This window comes from Meles meles, chromosome 11 (assembly GCF_922984935.1).
Source record: "Meles meles chromosome 11, mMelMel3.1 paternal haplotype, whole genome shotgun sequence".
In the NCBI taxonomy this organism is placed as follows: domain Eukaryota; kingdom Metazoa; phylum Chordata; class Mammalia; order Carnivora; family Mustelidae; genus Meles; species Meles meles.
The window spans coordinates 67119667-67145326 of NC_060076.1; the positions used below are offsets into that span (position 1 = coordinate 67119667).

The window sequence follows — 25660 nt, forward strand, 5'->3', positions numbered from 1 at the left end:
GGGGATACGCTCTAGAATTATGTGGGGGGTGGCACATGGACATTCATCTGAACTTAAAAAAAAAAAAATGTTTTCAGTAACTCTGCCACAATCCAACCCATTCCTTGAGAAGACTGGAAATTCGGTCACGTTTGGTTGTTTCCATATCCCACTACTTTCCACCTCCCTTTCTGGCATTTCGTTCCACTTTTTCTGTTTTCAGATCATGCCTGGCCTTCTGCCCAAGTCTGAAGATTAAAACCATTAAAAATCTCTGTCTTCTCAACATCATCCTATTTAAAAAAAGAGACAGCATTAGCTCTCCCCTTCACTTTTTTTCTCTACAGAGGTTAAGGAATATTTTCCCTTTTCCTCTTTTAAACTTTCTGATTTGAAACCTGCACAGCAGCATTATTTTGTAAGACTGGTTGCTGACCTTTTGGCCTGGGCTCAGCCCAGCCGCTTGCCTCCCCACCTCCAAGTCTCTGGAGTAAACACTCGGCTGCGGGTCCCTCCACCAGCTACAACCGCTCACTCAACACCACGGCGCAACCCAAATAAATAAAACCAACAGCCCAAACCATATCAATAATATTTAGTTCTTTCTCTTAACCAGAAAAATAAATGGCATTTCTTAATGCTATTTAAAAATGTCAACTACGTACATTCATTTGGAAAAAAGAGGCTCTCTCTAAATTTCTGAAGTTACTGAGAACAGGAAGAACACAACTTCACAATTGCTGAAATTAAGAAATCTGAAGAACAACATCATTACCAAAGCCCGAGAAGAGGATCATCCATTGTGACTTTGGCAAGACTTGGATTTAAGTGAGCAAGAGCCTCACCACGAAATGTTCAGTTTGGGGTAAAGACTGACTACTCTTATTTCCATCCCTGCTTTTCAGCACGGCGGTTCCTTCATGTTGTGGTGAGCCAGACATAAGGGCTGATACTCGACTGCTTCTGAAATTTCTCCAAACAGAGAAGTCCTGGGGCTCCACCTGTAGTTACAGCACTAGTGGGGGATAAGCAAGAGGCAGGCACCTCCCTAACTCCTATGACCTGGCAGGTATATTAACAGAAGTTTTGTGCATTTACGGACTCAAAATGCGCAAAGCCCTCCATGCAGTATTGTTGCCAACAGTAAAACACTGGGCGAGGGCGCCTGGGTGGCTCAGTGGGTTAAGCCGCTGCCTTTGGCTCAGGTCATGATCTCAGGGTCCTGGGATCGAGTCCTGCATCAGGCTCTCTGCTCGGCAGCGAGCCTGCTTCCCTCTCTCTCTCTCTGTCTGCCTCTCTGTCTACTTGTGATCTCTCTCTGTCAAATAAAAAAAAAACAAAAAAAAAAAAAACAAAAAACCAAAAAAAAAAAACACTGGGCGAAAAAACTCAAAGATCCATATTTTGGAAAAATAAACAGAGAACATCCTCAGAACAGAACACCATGCCACTAAATTAAAAAGAAAGGGGGTGGGGGAGAGAGAAAGAGAAAGAGAATTCAGTAAGACTTAGTAGTAAAAAGAAGCCCAGGCTGTAATGTCACGTGATGAAAGACACAGAGTAAACTGGGTGTGTGCTCTGCCTCCTTTTGTGTAAGAAAAGGGAGGAGGAGTAAAATCTATATAGTTTTATGAGATATTTATTATTGCATTTGCCTGAGGAGACACAGGAAGTTATATAAAAAGCTAAAAAAAGTACTTAAGGAATGAAGAATAAGGTAGATGGGAACAGAGGTAAGGAACAAAAATAGGAAAACAATTTCACTAAAGAAACTTACAATTCAAAGGCCCTTTAAGGTTGATTGCTCTGCCCAAGTGTCTCGAGGCATTCCCATTCTGGCCTACAGAAGCATCTCAACCAACATGATGCGTACTATTTACAACACACTATGTGTGCTTCTGGGAGAGGGTGGAGCAGGACATCACCCTGCACCACCTCCCCCCCCCCCCCCCCCCCCCCCCGCCACGGGTCGTGCCCCTCCATCCTGATGCGCAGCCTGTCTGGCTCCATTTGGAAGCGGCAGGTGTGGTGACACGGGGTTTCTTTGGAAGCTTCCATCACCCAGTCCTTTTAAGCACAGGTCAGACAATGCCTCTGAAACCACCAAGAACAGATCAGACACAGCTGCCTCAGGAGGGGACAGGGCTCCATCTCTGATCCATAAATGATAGGGAAGGAGGTCAAGGTCACAGATGCATAGTTCTGGGGGGCTTGGACAGTCCAGATGATTCCAGGTGGTATCCCAAATCCCTAGATGACTAGGATCTCTTTTACATGTAGAAAAGGAACTAAGAAAGGCATCTGACATGAACCAAAGATATCCAGTAGTTTTACTCTGCTGCCTTCAATTTTTTAACGAAAGGGGTGGGGGTGGGGCTGGAAAAGTTCATATATAAACTACTAAAGTCAAGCTACATCCTTAAAGGAAGAGCCAACGGGAATGTAGGCGCTACTCTAAAATTCTCCTTCACTGAATTGAGAAATTCCATTTGTACAGTCTGAGTAATCTGGACTCAGTGACTTTTCGTAACAAACCATTCATGTTTTCATGCTACCATAGTAGCCTGTCATACCTATTTTTATTTTCTCCCTGGAGCTATTATTTCAGAGAATCTTGGACATTCTGGGTTGGTAGGGACCTCAGAGTTTGTGATCCACGCTAATAAGCAGCCAATCTCGGGTGGTTTTGGACTCACAAAACTACCACATTTCTCCAAGCCTGCTGAAGCAAGAGACCAGTATCTGCCAAGAGCCTACGATGTAGCAGGTATGTTTCACATGATCGTATCTAATGCAAACATGAGTCTCGGCGGTGAGCGGTCCTAGAGATTTTCATAAATGAGTAACTGGGCTGAGTTTTCACAAGTCCATGACACAGCTGCGCAACACCCAGTCTTTCTCACTCTGAAACCTGTGTCTCTTCCTATCATCTCACATGGCATCCCGATGGGAGGAAGGACCGATAGAGGCTCTGAAAAGCGGTAACAGCACGATGGTTCAAAAGGCTAACGAAGGAGGGAAAAAACCAAAGGAAAGGATAGTAAGTGCACTCCATTGGTTGGGGCTTGCCCTTGCTTCGCTCACAACCCATGCATGCTCAGGTCTACATGTTTCTACTTCTCAGCTCCAGCAAACAATCCGTCATTAGAATCCACTTGCCCTACGCCTCTAAGGCCAAGAGTCAGAGGCCTCGACCCTGATCCTGGCTGTCAGCACCTGCTGAGACTCATCACCCCACAAGATAAACTAGGGGGCTGAACAGAAAGCAGAGCTTGCCCTGCCTGGGCAATGGAAAATCGAGGAAGGGCCTAGGTGCAGTGCCTCTCTGGGTAGGAGGGATTCCGTGGGAAGAGCCAAGGTTGGGCTGGGCTGGGCTTGAAGGAAGCTGGGCCATGGCCGGGCAGAGAGCTTGTCTGGGAGGTTCAGATGAGGGAGAACATACATGAAGACCATCTAAGCTGTGAAGTGTTGCTCAGGTCGCATCACCACTAATGAACTGGGAGGCAAAGGACCCTGAGAAGCTCAAAGCCACTGTTCTCTTTCCTTTTTTTTTTTTTTTTTTTTTTTTTACAGATTTTATTTATTTATTTGACAGAGCAAGAGAGGGAACAAAAGCAGGAGGAGTTGGGAGAGGGAGAAGCAGGCCTCCTGCTAAGCAGGGAACCCGATGTGGGGCTCGAGCCCAGGGCTCTGCGGTCATGACTGGAGCCAAAGACAGACGCTTAACAACTGAGCCACCCAGGCGCCCCATGAATCCTCTTTCCAATCCTAGGTCTAATGCTGCTTTTGTTTGCACAGGTGAAAAAGAAGGAGCCCTTGTACATTTGTCAGGACCCTGGATTTTAATGACAGAAACCCAACTCAACCAGCTTGGACCAAACAAAGCCCTGTGTGAAGGTTCACAGACCTATAGGAAGAGCAGGGGACGTGAACGCCATTCCTCACCCATATTTCTGCTTCTCTTCCATTCTCAGAGACCCAGTCCTATCTCCCACACCACACACTCCTCAGCCTCTTCTACCCCTCATCCCCACCTGGGACTTGTGCCAATCTTAAGTAACAGGGTCCCGGTACACAGGTGCCCCTGTGGCAGTGTGCGGGAAGTGTGCCTGGCATGCGTCCCCAGGAGGGAGACGGTGTGATGCACTGCCATGGCCCGGGAAGGTTCCTGGGGTCTGAGGAGGACAGGCTGACAAGCACTGGTCTCCTCTTGGATCCTGAGTCAGATCTCGGTTGAGACTCCCTCCCCTGCTTCCACCCGCCACCTCTGTGAACACAGGTGCTGGTGGCAATGTTGGTTAAGTCGCTAGATCTTAGGGCCTATTTCTTTCAGACCTTGAAGAGTGATAAGATATACATTTGGTCACGAGAACAAGCACCTTCTCTGTCATCTCTTCTTTTAGAAATACAGAACAGACTTTCTTCAGCAACTTGGGGCCCTTGACATGGATGCCAAGGAAGAGGCACTGCCTGTAAATCCCTCATCTGTATCCTCGAATAACTTGAAAGTAAAGAGCCATCATCTCTATTCTCGAAGAACTTGAACTATCCTGGCACTGGCTGAACCCAAAGGACTCCTTGCTTTTGTCTATTCGCTCTTCTCACCCCAACTTTCCAGCACCACCATGTATGGCTCAGAAAGCAGAGGAGACACTCAAGCTTGAAACAGATAAATTTCAAACAGCTGCAACAGAGGTGACCCTGACCACATAGGTAAGGTCAAAATCATTCCCAAACCTGTCTCCCCAGACAGCACTGAGGCTGAGGAGGTGTCCCTGCCCCTTACCCAAGGTAAACTGGTTACCAGAAGGGGCAAGGGGCTGGGCGGGAGGGTCCTGGAGGCTGGCAGGCTTTCTGGGCCCGGTTTTCTACGGTGGCCTGGGGCCTGAGCCCCTTACCAGGCAATGTGCCCTGCTGAGCTCTGGGGCCCATAATTTCCTGATTGCTTGCAGCTCTGCAAGAAGATATCAAAGCCAGGAAGAGATGGTTTGAAGGCAAACAGAGGGGTGAGAGAGCAGGGAAGGCTGATTGGGGGATGGAGGGAGTCTGGAGGGGATAGAGGGGGTTGTGGTGGGAAGGGCCTGAGGGCCGGGAGGGTTAGGCCCAGGGAGAAGAGAAATCAGAATTAAATGAAAACAGCACTTGTAGCTGGGCCCCCAGTAAAGTCCTGCCATGCATGCATTAACCCTCCAATGATGAAAACAAAATCCAGGGACCTGGTGCCTGCCTGCTGGGGCACATAAAGCTTAGGGAATATAATATCTTCCAGGTGGGTGTGCCCAGGAGCACACAAAGGTGCTTGACAGGTCGTTTAAAACTGACTGTCAAGGTCAAAACAACACCACCTGCAGGTACAACTAAAATGTCTTCATCCATGCCCTCCTTTGGGCTCTTTGTTGTTGTTTGTTTTAAACCAAGGCACAGTCTGAGCGGCAGACAAGCCTGACAACTGTTCAAACATATGTACGTGCAACTTATTAGCTTGCAAATGGAGGTATCTGGAGGCTAAAAACGGGGGTGGGGGATGGGGGGCCAAGTTAGCTGCCATTTCCAAGGGGGCAAGGGGAGGGGGTGTCGGCTGTGAATGGCTGGGCTGGAGGACGAAGGACTTCATCCACAGAGCATGTTCCCAATGTGGTATTTGGAAATGCTGTTTTGCACGGATGGGGCACTGAGCAGAGGCGGTTATTATGAAAGGAAGGGGCCCTTGCCCTTGAGATCCGTTTATTTTGCAATTAACCAGGAGGAAGAGAGGCCCCTTCTGAACCTTCTGCTTGCGGGCCCAAAATTTAAGCGCCCACTGCCTAGGCGGAGTACACTGCCCAAGGAGTACAAGAAAATCCCAGGCTTATGATCTAACTAGCCCTTACATCAAAAAGAAAATATACTTGGATGTAAATTGCCAAATGAAATTGAATCACCTCCACCCCTGTTCAACATAAAAACTCAGACCTAATTAAATCAAAGAATGTCAAAGCTCTAAGACACTCACAGGCAATTCCAAATCAGCCCCTTACTTTTTCAAAGGAGAAAATTGGGCCAGGGAGGAAAATTTGCCTGGGGTCCTGGCCTGTCACTGGGCCCAGCCTTTCAGGAACACACCTTCCTTCAGAGTAACGGACAAGCAAGGAGCATCACCATGGAGCTTCCACACCATCCTCTTTCCTCAAACTGACAGTCTCACCTGAGAGAAGATGGCAGGATATGGAGTCTGAGAGTCCCAGGAAGATAGTTAACCTATTCAGAGGTGCGCCCTCCACAAAGTCACCACCAAACACACTGCCCTCTAACACCTGAGTAGAAGCACCAGCATGGAAGTGTTAACATTGCAGATGCCAAGATCCTGCTGCTCGCCCACTGAATCAGAGTGTCCATGGTGGGACCCAGGTTCAAGGGATCCCTGGGTTCTAGCCCATCCATTGGGGTATAAGAAGAGGTAGAAATTCTTAAAAATTTTCCCCCCCTCCGGGTGCTTTGGTGGCACAGTTGATTAAGTGTTCAACTCTTGGTTTTGGCTCAGGTTGTGATCTTGGGCTCGTGGGATCGAGCCCTGTGTTAGGCTCTGGGCTCGGTGAGCCATCTGCTTGAGATTCTCTCTCTCCCTCTCCCTCTGCCCCTTCCGTTCATGCGCACGGAACGCATCTCTCTCTCTCTCTCTTAAAATTGAGTAAGTCTTTAATAATATTTTTTCTCGGGGCGCCTGGGTGGCTCAGTGGGTTAAAGCCTCTGCCTTCAGCTCAGGTCATGATCCCAGGGTCCTAGGATCGAGCCCCACATCGGACTCTCTGCTCTGCGGGGAGCCTGCTTCCTCCTCTCTCTCTCTCTGCCTGCCTCTCTGCCTAGTTGTGATTTCTCTCTGTCAAATAAATAAAATATTAAAAAAAAAAATTTTTTTTCTCATCCTTCTAAATTTCTATTTTTATGTGTATTTTGTAGTGTGTCCAGGATATTTACACTGTACTAAATGTATACAACTTATGAACGCATAGAACTATCTGGAAGGGGTGATTGTTCAAAAAGAGATGTATAATCAGAAAAGCGTGGGGCCTCCTGCACTGTGGGCCCATCTTCCTCACTGTGATAAAGGTAGGCCCTTGCCAGGCCTGACACATGGCAGCCCTTCAAGTAACACTGACACCATGAAAGGTGGACTCCAAGGTCGGCTGTATAGCAGACTCCAGGCTATTTTGGAATAGAATCATTTCTCAAAGTTTGTTTTAGGGGGTGGTTTCTTCAAGACCATTATGGTCCCATGGAAGCCATACTACCAAGGGGGGGATCCCTGGGCATGGCATACAGAGGAATAGTGCACCTTCTGGCCCTGTCTTCAACAGGTACATATACACCAGGATATTAAATCAGGATAATAAGGATATTAAAGGCTTTCTTAGAAGTTCTCCAGCAAAGACTCCATTTTAACTCTGTTTAATCCATTCATTTCCTAAATTAATTAAGCCACAGTTCCTTTTCCCACATTATTAACATTCCACAAAACTAGTCTTCTTTGGAACCTGCTGCAGAAAACCCTAATTCAGACTAAAGGTCTCCTATTTCCTTGCAGCCACAGAATCATCAGCACTCATCACACCTGCCCACTGATAGGCGTCTACCGAATGAATTCTTGGCTTTGCCTATCCAGCCCTTTCCAACTGCCAGGTTTCCATAGCACGTTCAGAAATGGCACATGTGTGGTAAAACCCAGAAACTGCAGCTGGCTCACTCTCAGAGTAGGTCCTCAGGGTCTCTTCTGAGAGGAGACTGACTCAAAAATGAGGATCTGCCAACCACAGTCCCCACAACTCATCAAGATGGCCTCTAGGGAGCAAAGGCCGGGAGTGGGTCCCCAGGATCACAAGAGCACCCTCTCCTCCTCGCCCACCCCAAGTCCTGGCCGGGGAGCCCTAGTATCATTCACACTCTCCTGAAAGGGAATTCTAAGATTTCCATTTTATGCTGAGAAGGGGAGGTGGTTATTTTCAGCAAGCTAACTGGGAAAGTGAAGGGCAGATTTGGCATTCTGTCTTCCCGGAACAATGTCTAGACTTTCTGAGGAGTCACCTCTATAAATAGCATGGTTAGTTAACCAAGAAATAGAACATGTTCTCCTCTGAGCTCCACTCGGGTTAAGTCAGGGTGAACTTTTGCATTATACCTGCAAATCCCACAAAGTAATCAATTTCTTAAAAAGTAATCCATTTTTTTAAGGCACGCTTCCTCACATCTACGGCCTTTTAAGGTGAACATTACTTTTTAACAAAATGTAGCTGCTACCCTCTTCCAGTTACATTTCAGAGGTGGGGTCAAGTGACAAGGCAATTTCTCACCCACTTTATGCCCAAGGCCTCTGTGACTCAGATGTCAGTGGGTTCCAGGTGCATATGGGCTGTGATACAACAGAGGCAATGTTTCCACCGAGCAGAGCTATTCATACAGTGTACCTTGCTTCAGGACTGTTTCCAGAGTTGGCGTTTTCCCCCAAAGTAGTCTAGCCTTCAAAGAAATACGTACACAGCTCCGTGCCCACGTATATACATAACACGGTCCAGAAGCTGGTAGCATTTTCTCTCTCTGCGTAGTGGCCTGAAGAGTGAGAACTCACAAGATTGGGAATATCCCAACTCAGGCAACTTTGCGCACTGAATTCCATTGTTCTTTCTCACCCACGGAGTGGATGTTCTACTCAGTAATAATGCTTCTGTGGAGAAATAAGTGGGAGGGGGGAAAAATAAAAGGCTTTTCTTTGCAATGGAAAAAGGGAAAGGTAGTGCCGACTGGCCTTCTCAGGCTCAAGGGCTGGAAGAGATTAGGGGCCTATGGAGAGAAGAAGATTACAAATGTAGGCAGAGGGATGATTGTTTCAGGAAGGCCTTTCAAAGGCCTGACAACTTCTCTTGAAGGATGGCCCCAGCAGTGTTCTGTGAAGGTAGGACTGTCAGTCTATGTGTGTGGAGAACAGTTCAAAGAAAACAAAACACTTAAGTATAATCTTTCAGAACGTGAGGAATCATGGCGTAATGATGATAAAATGCTACTTCTGGGTCTGACAAGCAGCACAGCTGTTAGATGGCAAGAAGAAGATTCTGGCTAAGCCAAAAGCTGTGAGTTCACTCTGCTGTTGTTCCAACAGAATAGAGAGAGAGACAGAGCCTGGCCCCAGCATATTCATGTGATCCAAGAATTTGCCTGGTACCCAGATTCTGTGGCTGCCTCATAATGAGCCCGTGGTGAATGCTGATCTTCACGTAGACTCCATGACACTATGATTTCCACGGACAGACCCTGAAGTAAACACATAAACCTCAGAGAGGGTTACAGAAAACACTCGCTTAAGTCTGAACCCCAGATACCAAAAGCCATCCCAGGATGAGGCCCTTCTACATCTTTCTCCATCTTGGTGGCTCTACATGACGTGGGGACATCGTAGACCCTGCTGCCCCTGCACCACAAAGAATGGAGCATACATCCACCTGCGCCCTACCTGCCTCGCTCAGTATAAACTGGTATTGTCAAAACTAAAGCCAGGGACTCTCAGGGTCCGAGAAGAAGGTGACCTTAGGAATACCAGTTTCTGTTTAAAGAAAGAAAAACACAAGAACCTTCTCTATAAGATAGGAGACACACGAGAACCTTCTCTGTAAGATAGGAGGGAAACAAAGTCAGATAATTTTCCCAAGAAGAAAAATAGAGACCAAAACCAGAATGGAGACATGAACCCTAACAAAGTGACAAAGGGGATGCTTGCGAGTTCAGCCTCCCGGTATGGCCCTCACTACTCCCCAACGCGTTCATCACTACGGCAGTGGCAGGGGTACCACTAAACAAAGAACAAGAATCTTGCAGGAAAAAGAAAAGGATGGTACGAGCTGCTTTCTATCATTCACACCCACTTACTTGAAAAAACCAGAGGAGAATTACTCTTGAAAACAGCAGAACAAAATGCCCCTTCAAAATATTTCTGAAAACAATCCATTCAGAAAGAAATTTAAGAATTTGAGAGTTTGGGAGACAAAGAGCAATCACAAAGAAACAAAACCCACATGTAGACAACTCCCCACCCCCACCCCAAATCCTTAGCACGTCAGAGAGAGGAGAGCTGGCAACCCTTGTGAAGAGAAAGGTACACTTGTTCATGTCTCAAATCAGATTCCCAAAGGAGAGAATCACTATGGTTGCATACTGCATTGAAACCATGGGGTCACAGCCCCCTGAAAGTAAAGGACTGTTTAAAAGTATGGCATTTTCAGTCTGTTGGGGGGTAGGGGACAAAAAATTCACGTAGAAGCCAACAAAGAACAAGCACAGAAAAATTCCCAAAGCTGTGAAACCTTACTACTTAAGATAATGACAGAAATTTATGGCTGCTTCCTTCCCCAGCAGAAAAGAGCACAATTAGAAGGCTGCAAACAACAGGCCCTTTGTACCAGCATGTTATGTTTTGCTTATTCTATTACACATTGGCTGGGAGATAAGAATAAATAGGACAACACCCTGTCTAACCCCAGGAGGAGGGGGTGGAGGGAAAGCTGGTGACGGTCATTCTTGGGCGTGTATGTGCACACCGTTCATTCCCAAATTGAGGTACTTGAGAAAATTGTGCCTACAACAGTCAGGAACTAGTATAAGCACCCAGAAGCCTTTTATTGCACAATCACATCTTTTAGAACAAGCCATGTATAATAGGGAGCTTCACAGTCTTTCTCTGCTACGAAGCCCACTGAAGGTATTTAAGTAATTGATTATTTCTCTCTGCTCCCTATCAATCCTATTTGTGCTCAGTCTTTGAGAAACTTAAAAATTAGGATGAGCGATCATAGAAACACTGCCTCCCTCCCCGTGACCTGCCATGTCAGAAAAGCTGGGAAGGAATCCATCAGCCGCTAGCGGGGAAAGAAAACGTGAAGCCCTGGGCCTGCTTTCTCCCTGCTCCACAAATGGAGAGCTGCTGGTCCTTGCGCCAGGAGCTCTGAGGTTCCTGCAGTGGCGAATTCTGCTCAAGCACAGCAGTTGCCAAGCCAAGGCAGGTTCTCACCAGCCAATCACAAGACGGTATGGCACTGCTGGTCCTCTAACTGAGAAAAGACTTGGCCTCTCTTGCGACTCTCTCCCCTTAACACCTGATGGCCTGGAACCACCAATCCTCACACAACCTCTGCCATGTCTCACTCTCCTCGTACTGGTGCACAGGTGGCTCGGTGACTTAAGACCTGAGGGACTGTGGGACCTCCTGGCACCCAAAATGAGTGTAAGGAAGGAGCAAAGAAAAGCCACTCTAAAAGCTCACTGACCTCCAGCCACACTGCCCTTCTTCCTGCTCCTCCAGCCCATCTCAGGGGTTCCCACTTAGAGGCCTTTGGACCTGAACTCCCTCAGCCTGGGTTTTCTTTTCCTCCAGATTGTTCATGAGGCTGGCTCCTTTCTGTTCTTCAAGTCTCACGGTACCTGATACTCTTTAAAGAAGCCTTTGCCCGCCACCACCCCAGACCCTAACAACCACTCTGTCACTGACTTGGTTTTTATTGTTCAAAGCATACATCTTAGTTCCTGATTTTTAAGTACACAATTTTCTCCCCTGACTACTATGCAAGTTCCGTGATGACAGAGATCGCATCAATCTTGTTCTCCCCTGCATCTTAAATCCTACCTGGCACACACAGTATGGGCTTAATAGAAATGTACTGGAAGGATGAATAGATGAATAAATAAACAAACAATGAACAGACGAACAAGACAATCTGCTATGAAACCAGTGGAAAAAACGAGTCAAAGCAGAACTGTCGCCTGATGTCTGCCACGCTGCCACTTTTTTTTTCCCCCAATTTTCCAAGTGGAACCAGGGGTGAAGCTGCCGGTAAATGGCAGAGTTGGGAAGTAAAGTCACAGAAAACACAGCTTTTTTTTAGTCAGTGCTCTAGACATAAAACCACTCTGAAATGATTTGCAGGAGATTCTTGAAATTCAAACAGAGGAAGGGAAAAAAAAGAATGTATTTGGATGTCAGCAAGGTAGTTCTGCCAACCTAATTATGCCCCGTGACATGTAATTGTGAACTGCTGAAAGACAAATGGCGAAGCAAAGCATTTATTATAAACACGGAAAGAGGTAAGACTGAGGTGTTAATTTTTAAGCAACTGTCATAAATCTGGTTCCAGGATATTATTCCATTAACATTATTATTATTATAACAAAGAACGTAAGCATGATGATGAGCTCCTTTCATGTATTTCTCAATACCTGGGAAATGAGGCTTACTCGTCCATCCCTAGTTGAGACACCTGAGAAATTACGAGAACACAATGAAAATGGCAGAATGCTGATTATACCAACATGAAGAGTGTGTGTCTATATGTTCTGGAGATTCACATAAAATACATTCATATCTTTGGCTAGACACCATATTACTCAATTGAAAAAAGGTACACTCCACAGCTCCTTATATGGCAGACTCGGCCTCCACGGAAGGTACAAACGAAATGAAACAAAAACAGAGAGCCCACATGCACTAAATGAGAAAATTACAGACTAGAACTAGTCGGTAGTGTCTTAAAGGCAAACTAGGGATTTTTCTCAGAATCAGAACAGAATGAAAGTATCTCTCCCCTGGAACAGTGACTAAAAAAAGGAAGGGTGAGGTTGATAAGTCATGGTTCCTCTTATACAAAAAGGTGACCAAAACCACAACAAGCAGTCTTGATAGATAGTCTAGTTGCTGTTATGTTGGAAAAGCATTCCAAGTTCTAAAATGCTGTCTTTGAGTCATTTACCTTCTGATAAACGAATTGGTCATTATCATACATTCAAATTATACAAGTGTGTTTCTCCCCACTCTACTGAAATATCAGAATCGGGCTCCAAAGAGAGAGGAGAGTTTTATGCTTATCCATACAAACTATGATGTGTAATATTTAAAATACAGCAAAATCTTTACGGATGTCATCCAAAAATTTTAAAAATTCTTCAAAACGGTCACTAACAGTTTACCCACTTTAGCTCATGTAGGAATGTTTAATGCCATTCACCAAAAATGAATACTACACTGGTATAAAATGGTATTCATTATGATTAAGACCTAATCACTAAAGAAATCCAGAGGTATGGAATTTATGATCTTGCATACATGTTTATAAAACGTGGACTCGGCAAAGAACCATTTAATCTACCAAGAAATCCTTTGATCTCTAGTGCATTACAATGAACAAAACAATGACAAGTTTCAGTACGGAGGTCTTTTGGGATGGCTCCTACTAGACTTGGGATTTCCCTGTTCCTGTTTAGGGGACAGAGCTGACCTACAAGACTCTCAGTTTTTGTTCCAGCTTTGCTTTTACAGAGCCCTAAGCAAAACCCTGACCATAAATAAGGCAGCAGGGCCCCGGGAGCCAGCTGAGTCATAAACCCCACTCAATCGCATGTGGCTCAAGGTGTTGGGATCCTGCGAGAGTCAAGTCAAGCAAGTGGAATCAATTTAGGCCACAGTTAGGAAAAACAGAGTGCTTTGCCCCTCCCCCCACAGTCCCCCCTCTGCAGTGGAAGATACCACAATCCCCCCTCTGCAGCTCAAATACGGGGAACAGTAACTAAGCCCAGGAAAACATCTAGACCAGGGCAGACTACTTCCACAGTCTAAAACGGAAGAAAAAAATGGGGGGAAAATGATATTTGACAACCAACCACAAGTTTTTAAATGTACGGTTCTTCTGTTTTTAAGCATAAAAGCAGTCTTGTTGCTGCTGAGTTATTATCACCATATTTTCTGACACTGGTGCCCAGTACCATTTGGCCTTAGGGTTCTTAGGCTTCTTACTTTCAAAATACAGAGTTAAGCATGTTTAAGTCACTTTAAATATCTCAAAAAGCAGCAAACCCACTGCCTACCTGCTTGGGCATGCAAAGCGGCAAAGAGAGGCTTTGCAGAATGGCCCGCAGGTCAACAAATTCTGGTTTTGGCAGACTGCTCTCGGGAAGGAGCTACAGAAAATGAGGTCCTCTGTATGAAAAATACTCTGCCTCTGGTTCCCTCAGGTCAGAACTTAGAACTCTTAGTAAACATGCCCTGAAAAACTGCGACTCTCATCAAGTGTTAAAAACTCCCAAATAAACACAGCCCCTCAAAACTGGGTACAAATGAGAAACATTTAATGAACAACCCTTTCTTTGCCAATAATTCTGCTTAAATTAAGTCCAGCAGGCTCTTCAAAGAGACCAAAGAAGCCCCCTTGTTAAGACAAATTCTATATATAGACATCCCAAACAATACTGATGCACATTACCAAATATATATATATATATAATTATCTTAGTTTCTACATTCCCATTATCTTCATAAATACAGGATAAAAAATCAGCCTAAATGACTTTCTCAGATCTCCTCAAGGATTAAGAATAGCCAGCCATCTTTAAAAAGTATACGTATGTAGTAAAGATCAAAAGCAAATGTTCTGGTCAGTTCTTTTCTACTCATGGGTTTTACGAAGAATGTATGCAGTTTTCAGGGAAAACACCACAAATGACAGCTGTTCAAAAGCATGGAAATTAATTGGCAGCAGGAATTTCCTTGACTAATAGGGAAAAACTTAAAGTCACATGTTTTGATGAGCTTATTTTTCCTATCCTTAGTCAAGCATATTCGCTGTTAATGATTAAGATTTTCAAACAGAAATATAACTGAGTAAAATCCTGAGTACATAACAAGTAAAATGCTGAGGGGAAACGCAGCTTTCTATTACTGAATGAACAACAGCATTAATGAATGAGTTTTAGATGAAAATAATATAGAGGGAAAGGTTCAACTTGCATGTCTTGATCTTCCATGAGAGCAAAACTGAGATAACAGTAAGACTAATGCATTTATTATATTAAAAAATAGTTGCAAGACAAGTGACTCCTCTCACCTCCCCACCCCCCAGTAAGCCATCTGCTTTAAGCTGTTTTTCCAGCAGTGGTGATGGATTTACACTGATCCATCCACAGTCTCTCTGACACAGGGGCTCTCAAGTCATTGCCCTTGTGACCAATGGTGAGAATGGATGAGACAGCTGGTCAGGATTAGGTGAGCAGCCTGTGGCCCTGGAACTAAGTTGTGTACTCTGCCCAGAGCTATGACCTTGGGCTCATTAGCATTATGCTCTCACCACCTAAGCTAACCAGCCACTCATCAGCCACGATCCAACATACATCACTCTGCGGGCACAATGTGTTTTCAATCCGGGCAACAACACGAAATTTTTAATTTCAAGGCAGTTGACTGAGCCCATGACACCTAACGGCTCCCTCCCATGTGGTGGAGTCCACACACAAACCACCTCTCAAGGTAGCAAAGAGATGTTCAAGCATGACCACCCTCATCAAGTGGCACTCTGACAGTGCTCAGGGAAAGCAGAAAATCATCAAAGAAATTCCGAAGCGTGTAATCCAAGTGCCGCCATGGCACAACATACCTGGCCATCCCCAGACTTGGGAAGTTGGCAGGAACAATGAGGATGTCCAGCCTGGAGAATGGGTGTGTTCCCAGGATAGAGTGTGCTGCCGAGAGGCAGGGAGGGATCAGATGCAGGAGGGTCTCTTGACAGGCACCCTGGAGGCACAGTGGGGCAAAGACCCGATGAGGAATAATTTCCTGGGTGGTAGCAGAAGGATTCTGGAAGCGGCAGGGGTACTCCACGTGACCACAAATGCCAACATACCTGGGAATGACATGAAATAAAGAGATGCGCTTTATGGTAAATCAGGTTTGTTCTTGTTGCCATTGAGGTGAGCAACTCTCGCAGATGTGCAAAACTTCTAAGAGAAAGTGGCTCAGATGTGCTCACAATCCAGGCAGTTCAATTGAATTCTTGGCTTGTTTGTTTCTGTGCAGCAGTGAAAACCTATTGGTCGAAATACTTATTGACGTGCTGAATTCTGAGTAGCTTCAATCTAAGCTAAGTGAAAATAGATTTAACTACTTATTTTAGAATAACAGGGGAAAACCCTTCAATACTCAAAACAATGAAAACCCCCTCCTGAAAATAAAAAGTAAAATTTCTGCCCTCAGAAATGTGCTTTTCAAATATCACATGGAAAAAAACCTCCAAATAAGAAACAATTCATAACTCAGAACATTAAGGATGGTACAAAGCCAAATTTGGGATCCCATTCTCGAATATCCTAGAATAAAAGATGTGGACTCAAGAAGAATAATGAACCAAATGACAGGACAGGTTTCAACTTTTCAAAAGAACACAATCCATTTTACTAAAAAGTTATCTAGGCGCTCTTACTAAAGGCCATCATCAGAAGTTGTGTTCTTATGGAATAATACGGAGGCATTCTTGAAATGACACTTTCCCAGTGCTCTTTCGGTACAAATGGAACTGAATCAACCTTTTAAGAAACAGATCAGAGCCCAGCAGGTACCATCCGAGCCGCCAGTTATTCTGTCAAAGGTGGAGCTGAACAGGAATTCCCAGAACCTGACTCATAGGCCTCCAGAGAACTTATCTACCCAAAGAAACCCACATCAAAGGGAACTCTCTTTTTTGGTCTGTTAACACATCCTTTATTCAAACACAATGGAAAGCCCCTCTAATTTTAATTTACAAATTATAATTCTAACTACCAGTGCTTGTTGGGAGTCACAGCACAGTGAATAATGAAAAACCTTAAAATGCTGGCATGTCCCAAGAAGGGCGCACCACAACAATAACTCCTCTCCGGATTTCTGAGGTGCCTTTCACTCATCCAAGGCTAGCACTGCCTAAGGAGATCCACACAGCTATGGAGATTAGCCTTGCCCTCCCCCAGCCTGGTGTGTAGACAATGGCTTCCAGCACAGAGACATTTCACCCCCGGTGAGTGTAAGAAAAATGGTAATAAACACTTCTGCCAGGATAAGGTGACAGCAAGAATATAATGACTGACATTGTATGCTAGCCAATATCCCTGGACTGATACCCCTGCTTTATGGAGAAAGTTTAGGCAAGGTGCCTGCTGGTAAACATTTAACCGAAAGTGTTGCAAATGTCTACCCCATGACAAGTACTCAAAGATCTCACGAAGCCATTTATTGAGTTAACCACCTAATATATTTACAAAGATGTATAATGGGCGATAATAATTTAAGCTCACATTCTACTAAAAAACTTCCATAGCACATGAAATAATGGAGAGACTGCAGGTGTGGAGGCATCTTCAGAACAAAGTTGAGGCTTAAGTTTAAATTCTTATCAAAGCACAATTTCGCAAAGTGGCATTCCACGGGCCTATCTAGAAATGCATCACGGGGCCACTATTTCTTGCAGCCAAGAGAGGTCAGAGAATAGTTGGAGGTATAATGAAAAGTCAGTCTGAGGGGCACTGGGTGGTTCAGTCTGTTGAGCACCTGGCTCTTGATTTCAGCTTGGGTCATGACGTTCAGGGTTGCACTGGGCATGGGGCCTGTTTGGGATTCTCCCTCTCCTTCTCCCGCTGCCCCTCTCCCCTCCCCAGCTCAAGTGCTCGCACTCTTTCTCCCCCCCCCCCAAAAAAAAAGCCAATTTGTTGAAGAGAAAAGGTGAGTTAAATTCTCTCTGGACACGAACTGCTCTAGCCAGGGGAATGAAGGTTACTCCACTAGGTGTATTAGCACTGTTTTTCATGATCAAAGCCTAGGAGAAAATGCAGGGCTTTAAGGCAATCAAGCTATGGATAAGTGAGACCATTAAGGCTCCCAATAAAATGGAAGTGGCTCAGTCAATTAAGCATCAGACTCTTGATTTCAGCTCAGTTCATGATCTCAGGGTCCTGAGATGGATCCCAGCATCAGGCTCTGCACTCAGCAGGGAGTCTGCTTAAGATCTGTTTCTTGTCCTCCGCCCCTCCCCTCCGCATGTGATCTCTCTCTCTCTCTCTCTCAAATAAATAAATAAATGAAATCTTTTAAAAAATGGAAGTGACATCGGGAAAGATGACACAAATGTTCTGACGTCAGGATCAGAAAAGCTGGGCTTAGTGCTGTTCTCAGACGGGCTGTGATATGAGACAAGCCCCCCACTACTTGCAGTCTCTTTCTTGTCTAACGTGGTCTCACAAAAATGGCTGCAGAGGCAGGGGAGGAATTGATTAGAGGGAACTTACTAGGTGCTGGAATGTTCTCTGTCAGTTTAGGGTGTAACCAATGGTCAAAAACTCATCAAGCCAAATGCTTAAGATCTGTGCATTTTAGTGTATGTTAATTATACTTTAATTAAAAACAAACCAAAAAATGGTTTCTAAGGTTTCTTCTGGCACTGTGACTCTATGGCAACTCTCCACATGAGGCCGTTGCCTCTCTTCATGCCAACAGCCTTGTTCTTGAAGTGGTGAGGGAATACTGTACATTTATAATGTCATGAATAGTCCCCCATGAAGCCAGAATTAACTCAAAGATGCTTCCTTTCCACTAACCTTCAGCTGTTCATTTCTGTATCTGTGCCCACTCCAACCTACTCGCAGTATCATGAGCAAATCAGACCTTTGTAAATCATATTCCCTATGCCTACACTCGTAATCAGGGTAAATATTTTAATAGTTAAGATTAATAATAATGCTTGATTGTTATTTATAAATAATCTGCACTGGTGATGAGAATAATAAACAATAACTCCTCCCACAAATGCTACTGAATATTTATTACGTGCCAAGAACTATTCTGAACACTTCGTGTGCATTATCCCAATTAATCCACACAACATTCCTAAGGAATAAGAACTATTCTTTTCATCACATCGTGAGTCATCATAAGCTCCTCCCTCCCGACCTTCCTTTCCCAAGTACTGCATTAATCTTCTTGAATAAATCTAGGTCCTGGATTTTTCTAGAAGCTAGCTCAGCTGCTCTGTGGTTCTCTGGTATCCTGTTCTTCCTTGTCAATGTTGCCCATTAACACTGCCAAGAGTAGGAAGAACTGGCGAAATAAATATTAGGCTGGTAAATGATGGGAACCAGATCATTGGTTCCCTCTCCTATGATTGCTGGGCTGAAATTTTTTATAAGAGGTCTCTCCATGGAAGAAGGGTTGACCACGTTTTACTCAGAATCACAAGACTGGAAATTGCCTAAAGAGGTTCTCTCCTTCAGTCCTCCTCTTGTTTCAAGAACAAGATGTACTGAAAGTAGTGGACACAGACATTTCCCTGTCATAGGCTCAAAAGGAATCACTGGGGGTGCCTGGGTGGCTCAGTGGGTTAAGCTGCTGCCTTCGGCTCAGGTCATGATCTCAGGGTCCTGGGATCGAGTCCTGCGTCGGGCTCTCTGCTCAGCAGGGAGCCTGCTTCCTTCTCTCTCTCTCTGCCTGCCTCTCTGCCTACTTGTGATCTCTGTCTGTCAAATGAATAAATAAAATCTTTAAAAAAAGAAAAAAAAAGGAATCACTGGAAGTTTCCTCTGGGAATGCATGTCCTTTTTTCGCAGTTCTACCTGACACTTTGGTAATTACTTCCTGCATTCTTGCTCTACTCAAGGCACCCCAAGGTATGCTGCGGACACACATATGAATAAATTTCCAACCCTACCTTTGAGGAGTTTATATTTTGGTTGGAAGAAAAAATTTAAAATTCTGATGAGTACAGTGACACAGTAAGATGGTTAGACAATTTCTTAACATATTTTAGCAAGCAGAGTAGATGCTTGGATACCGTAAAAATCCCAAGTGTTCAAAATGCCACCACCAGCCCCCAATGAGTCGTTGACAATGATGTCAACATATACAATGATGTGGTCGTGTCTGAAAGTTGGATGGGTTTCCTTAGGGCATTCTAGGATATTATAAAGCAAAATGCAGTATGTGCTATAAAAACCAGAAGGCTGAACTACACCAGGGAGCCAGGGCTGGAGAAATCACACCAAACCAGGAAGATTTGGAAAGGCTTCTCTCATAGCAAAGGGTGTACTGGAAATTGGCAGTTTTCCCCTCATGATTTAAAATCATTCCTTCTTTCCTAGCCTTTCAAAGGTACAGAAATAGGGCCTCATCCTGCAAGGTCCACAGGCTACTTTCCATAGACTTCACAACCCTCAAGAAGACTGCTTCTCCCACCAAGCCATTCCCTTCTTTAGGATGAGCAACCTCGGTGCCTTTTCTCCTTTGTGGTACGTATTTTCCACGCTTTTAATCATTTTTGCTGAGTTCCTCTGGACTTTATCCAAGTTTCCGTGTCGTGCTTAAACTGTATGGGCCCAAAGTAAGACAATGCTTTACCAAAGGTCTCCAGAGGTTAAACATAATACAAAGATTCCTCTGTGGCTAGAGATGGTTATGCTGCAGCTGAAGAAAATTAATAAACTTTCAACGGTTTACCTAAGTGCCTTCTAATTAACATATTTACCAAAACGCTCCCCCAGAGTGGGCCGGAACACGTGTGGAATTGGAGCTGGAAGAGGGAATGTTCTTCCTATAATTTAGCCCACATGAACAGTGCTCAAAAATTCAGTGACCAGTACTTTGGCCAAATTTCTGGGACCCAGATGAACACTTTAGGCAAATGAAAGCCTGTGGTATATAAGGCCCCTATAAAAGTTACATTTACGTGAATTGAACTGGTGGTCTCAGGAAGGTTTGAAGTGGAAGAGGGGGGTGGGGAAGGCAAGGGGACCAGATGTGAACATAACCGAAAACACGACTGCAGTTGGCACTTCAGAGTACCTTTGTTGGCAAACTGAGCACGGAGCCAGAGATTTAATGGATAAAAGCACAAAGCTACCCTCTGATGACTAAAGACAGCGCACACGAAGCGCGCAGCCAGGGGAGGATTAAGCAAATGCAACCTATTATTTTATCAGCAGTACATTTCTGATGGACAAGCACAGTGATAAATGAAGGGAAAACTTAGTCAGAGCATGTCAGACATGGAAGAGAGTATGGGAAGGACTCCATGCCCCAGGCCTCGCGTTCCCACATGAGAATGTGCCTCCCTGGACTGGCACCTTTGACCTGGCTTGAGTTGCTCTGATCGGGTTGGCCACACGGGGCTTCCTCTTTTCTCATCTGCTTGCCCACAGACAGGGGACGTTTTGGACACGAGGCAGGCTGTATGGGCCTGGGTTGTGGAGGTAACTGGATGGGTGAGTCTGTCTAGCTTGGGAACAGAGTATCAGAAAGCCCACTGAGGCCATGCCCCTGAGTTGTCCCAAATTCACCTTCTGTCAGTTATGAAACTTCCTGTGCTCTCCTTCTGCCTGTGTCACAGCTGGTTGTCAACTCAAAAGGACATGAAAAGAGTCATACTGGACCCCTTCTCCTAAACCCCAACCAGAATTTCAGATGCCATCTCTTCCCAGAATGCCAATGTGAAGGGGTCATGGCCTCCTCGTTCAGAATTATGAATGCAAACAACATGAAAAGCCACCTCAGTGGCCTCTGGGCAGCAGAGAAATGCTTGAAACACATAAGAAATGCTTGCTGTCCACTCCCAACCTCGTATCCCTTGGAATATGTCTAGAAAGACAAAAGAACACATTTCTTCCCTTGCCTTCCCCTGAGGCACACGGATTTCAACTGCACACTTCCTCTGATGGTCAAGCAGCCCTGAAGCTGCTTCTTTACCATGAAGAATTGGAGAACCCCAAGCCAAGTCTTTATTCTACACAGCAGGAAAGTATGGCTTTGCCCCAAGAAACCTACCCAAGCAGCACGGACGGCACCTTCACACTCAAAGGCAAAACTCTCAACTTCCGTCCTCTGTACTAGCACAACACATTACAATCAGTAACAGTGACTCAGTCATGGGACTGACTCTCAGGTTGGAAGCTGGATCGGACTCCAGGCAAAGCGTGGATGTTATACACAGTTTTTAAAAGTCCCCAGATAGGGGCACCTGGGTGATGCAGTCAGCTAAGCATCTGAGTCTGGGTTTTGGCTTAAGCCATGATCTTGGGGTCCTGGCATCAAGCTCCAAATGGGATTCCACGTAGAGTCTGCTTAAGATTCTCTCTCCCTCTCCCTCCCGCTCTGCTGCTCCTACTTGCGCTCTCTAAAATAAATAAATATATCTTTAAAAAAAAAAAAGAATGTTCCCAGGTAAGATTCTGAATCACCTCTGTAAGGAGTTAAGCCCAGATAGGAATCCAGGTGTTATAACTCAGTAGATCTATGAACCTGGGCACATTGCTGTCTAAAGCCTCAGTACCTTTATCTATAAAACAGAGAACATAAAGCCTATCTATCTTATAGGCATACCCTCAGGACTAACCAAGATGACACTTAGACCAAGACTTTCCCTGACTTAGGAGTGCCTGAGTGGCTCAATGGGTTAAGCCTCTGCCTTCAGCTTGGGTCATGATCCCAGGGTCCTGGGATCCAGCCCCACATCAGGCTCTCTGCTCAGCGGGGAGCCTGCTTCCCCCCCACTCTCTCTGCCTGCCTCTCTGCCTACTTGTGATCTCTGTCAAATAAATCAAATCCTTAAAAAAAAAGAAAAAAGACTTTCCCTGACTTCAAACATCCAGTGATTTTGGTATCAATTCAGGATGGGCTAGGATATGTTGCAATAACAAACATCCCCAGTGTTTCAGTGGCTTAACAAAAAAAAAGTTTATTTCTTGCTCATAACAAGTCTGCTGAGGATCCAAGTAACTCTCCAGGGCACCTGTCCTCCCACACAGAAATCTAGACTACCCGAAATTACAAAATGAGGCCTATTCTGAGCTCAGTGGCAGGGGAAGGGATCACTTAGGGTCTTACATGCAATTAAATATTTCCACGTGAAAGTAACATGTATCACTTCTGTCCACAACTCTCCTCTTCTCTCAAGTGTGCATAAATAAAATCCAAGGATTTTAATAAAACCCTAGGATACTCTATATGGCTCAGGGAAGATAGTCCAAAATAGCCAAGTTACTAAGCAGGAAGTGGAAACTACCTTCCTTCCTCCAAAAAGCAAAATGCAAGCAGTAAGACATGCCTGTCCCAGGAGGGGGCTTGATGGCTTTCTGTCCTCACAGTACCAACCAGCCACTGCAGCCATTGCAGGAGGAGGGAAAGCAACATGGCAAAACACAATGGGCACAGAAGGAATTTACGCTACAAAGCATGTCTTAGTTGGTCTTCCAGGATGAGCTAGCCATCTGTACCATTACTCTGGGCTTTCTCCTCCGGAAGGTACTGGACCTAGTGACTCTGTGTAAACAGGAAAAGTGATTAAACTGAGCTGGGTGTAAAAGTCCTAGAGATGAATATGAGGCAACGCCACACACTTTGAACACTTCGTACCTCCTACGGACATTCCCCTCCTCTCTTCTGGCTCTCGAAGTTAGAAATAGTTAGACGCGTGGGGAGGCTGCAAGTGAATACCCAGTAGCCTGTGTTGCTTTTTAAAAACTTGACATAGATTTTGCTCTGATCAGTCCGAAAAAAGAAGAAATCGCTACCGAAGGTAAGAGTCCTGAGCCAGTAGGTTACTCATAGCCCCATGACCTTGCAACGGCTACCGTGTGTCTGGTGCCCCAAAGCAGGCTGACTAGCCCCACTGGGCGGTGGGGGAAGTGGGCGTCCCTACGAATGAACGGCTAACAGCAGTCCCAGGAATCTAAATAGCAGAGTGGCCCACAAAGTGATCCAACAGACAAGCACCCCCTTTTCATTAAGTTGTGTTTTTGACCAACTAAGCACTAAAGACCACAGTTAAAAAATACAGGAGGTAAAATGTTGAGTCTGAGGATTCTGTTGACTTACCCCAACACATAAAATTACGTCACTTGACTTCACAGAGGACTTCATATGTCCTTCTTTTCTCTTTCTTTCTGCATGAATAATATGCCCATGTTTCTGCCTCTCAACTCTCTTTCCCTCCCAGCAGGGTTTTTCCTGCTTTGCTTAATCATATTTTGGTCTAGCTTCTCAGCAGGGATGACTCACGTTCCCAGTGCTTGGAATAAATGCATCATACTGGTCCCTTAAGTGTTTGTTTTTCAGCAAGCTCCCAAATACCAACCTGGAGTCAGTCTCAGAAGGTGAGAGGGATCTCTCTGCTGCCAGATCCTTGGACGAGTAGATCTCTGGCTTCATTTCTGTCCAGGAGCCCACTGCGATCGTGAAGGTGGAGGCTGGCATTGGCATGGTGACGTAGTAATGCCAGCTTGTGCACCCTAGAAGCAGAAGGAGAGAAACAACCATAATAAGGCCAAGGAAGGGTTCTGGACGTCACTCTGTAGTTTTTCTCTTTAGGCACTTGAACTTGTGTGCTATGACGGTACAAGCTATTCTTGGGGGTGGGTCTTATCTACCGCAGGGGCATCACTGCAGATCTTGGGGAGAGCACAAAGGGCTGACTATTTCTGGGCAGGCAACGAGGTCTGTAACTCCTCAAAGACCTGGGATCAGTTTTAAGTGCTTCAAGTGAGGCAATAAGTAAAAGGTGGTACTTGAGGTAGTCACATAAGGGCTACAAACATGTAAAGGCAGAGGCTGTATGCTGCTATAGAGACAAGAACATGTTTTCTTTTTTTTTTTTAAGATTTTATTTATTCATTTGACAGAGAGAGTGTGTGCACAAGCAGGGGGAACAGCAGGCAGAGGGAGCGGGAGAAGCAGGGAGCCCAATGCGGGGCTCCATCCCAAGACCCTGGGATCATGACCTGAGCTGAAGGCAGAAGCTTAACTGACTGAGCCTTCCAGGCACCCCAAGACCATGTTTTCTTCATACTTATTGCCTAGCACAGTATTTGGCACCAAAAAAGATGGTCTATTGAATGAATAAGTAAACGAATGAATGAAAAAAATGAGCGATCACTTCTGTGGTGCTAAACTGTTTTGTGTACATTCGATTTAAGAATCAGTCTCCACTGGACATGGTATAGAACAATGAGACTAGGAAAGGAAGATACCTGGGTTTTGGTCCCAACTCTGAAATTAATTAGCTGTGGAAGCACAGGTTTATCCTTCATCCTTTTTCTCTGTTCATGTATTGGGCTGGTCCCCCATTCCTCACTAAACAGATGAAAACCAGGCCTAGAGAGGTTCAGGGGAGCCAAGAACTCCCAGCTCATTTGTAACAGGCCTGGAATTTCATCAGGAGCTCCCCACCCCAGCCAAGGGTGTGCACACCACTCAGGCCAAACCGAGTGAAGGTGTTTACCAAAAGAACAAATGATTGATTGCTTATAAGACTATCCTTCCTGACTTCTAAGATGGGAAAATGCTTTTAATGTTTCTGAAATCTGAATGTGTCATACAACCTGATCTAATACAGTATTTTTTTTTTCTTCCTGAGCATCTGCTATAAATTGATGGTGTGCCTTCGGGGAAATTGGTATCACTGCGTGTTACAGAACACACTTCTCCTCTCCTCATGGAGGGAAGGAACTTTCCATGGAGGGAACTTCCATTACACAAATACCTCTAGCCTCTCTTTCAGCCTCTTACTAACTCCTTTATAGGAGCTATTCCTCTTATTTTCGTTAAAAAGTTTTAGATGGTCAGACACTCATGGAGTGACCTATGATTGCCAATTTGGTCAGTGAGTAGATAAGAGGTCAAATACAGGGTTGAAATAATAACATGCCCATACTGGCCAACAGACCTAACATGACATTTTTCAAAATCTTTTAGCAGTAAAAATCAATAATAAAGGTTAGGTTTTTATCTCCTTATGCTTATCTTCTTTGTCTCACAACTAATTCTGAACTCAGGAAGGTGGAGGGGTCATTATTTATTATCCCCTGAGATTATACTAACTTAGATCCAAAGAAATAC

At 44.9% G+C, this 25660-nt stretch overlaps 1 protein-coding gene across 14 annotated transcripts in view; it reads right to left on the bottom strand.

The window, feature by feature from the left end:
* LOC123952764 (aminopeptidase O (putative)) overlaps positions 1-25660 on the bottom strand; it is a 337543-nt gene that overhangs the window by 240656 nt on the left and 71227 nt on the right. For all 14 annotated transcript variants that reach the window (XR_006820710.1, XR_006820712.1, XR_006820711.1 and 11 more), the window contains exons 4-5: positions 23901-24054; positions 15414-15659 (exon numbers count right to left, since the gene is read on the bottom strand). Coding sequence is in view for 3 of the 14 variants with exons in the window: in XM_046022214.1 (XP_045878170.1) it covers positions 15414-15659; positions 23901-24054 (400 nt within the window). In the remaining 11 variants the exon portion in view is untranslated. The remainder of the gene's footprint in view (positions 1-15413; positions 15660-23900; positions 24055-25660) is intronic.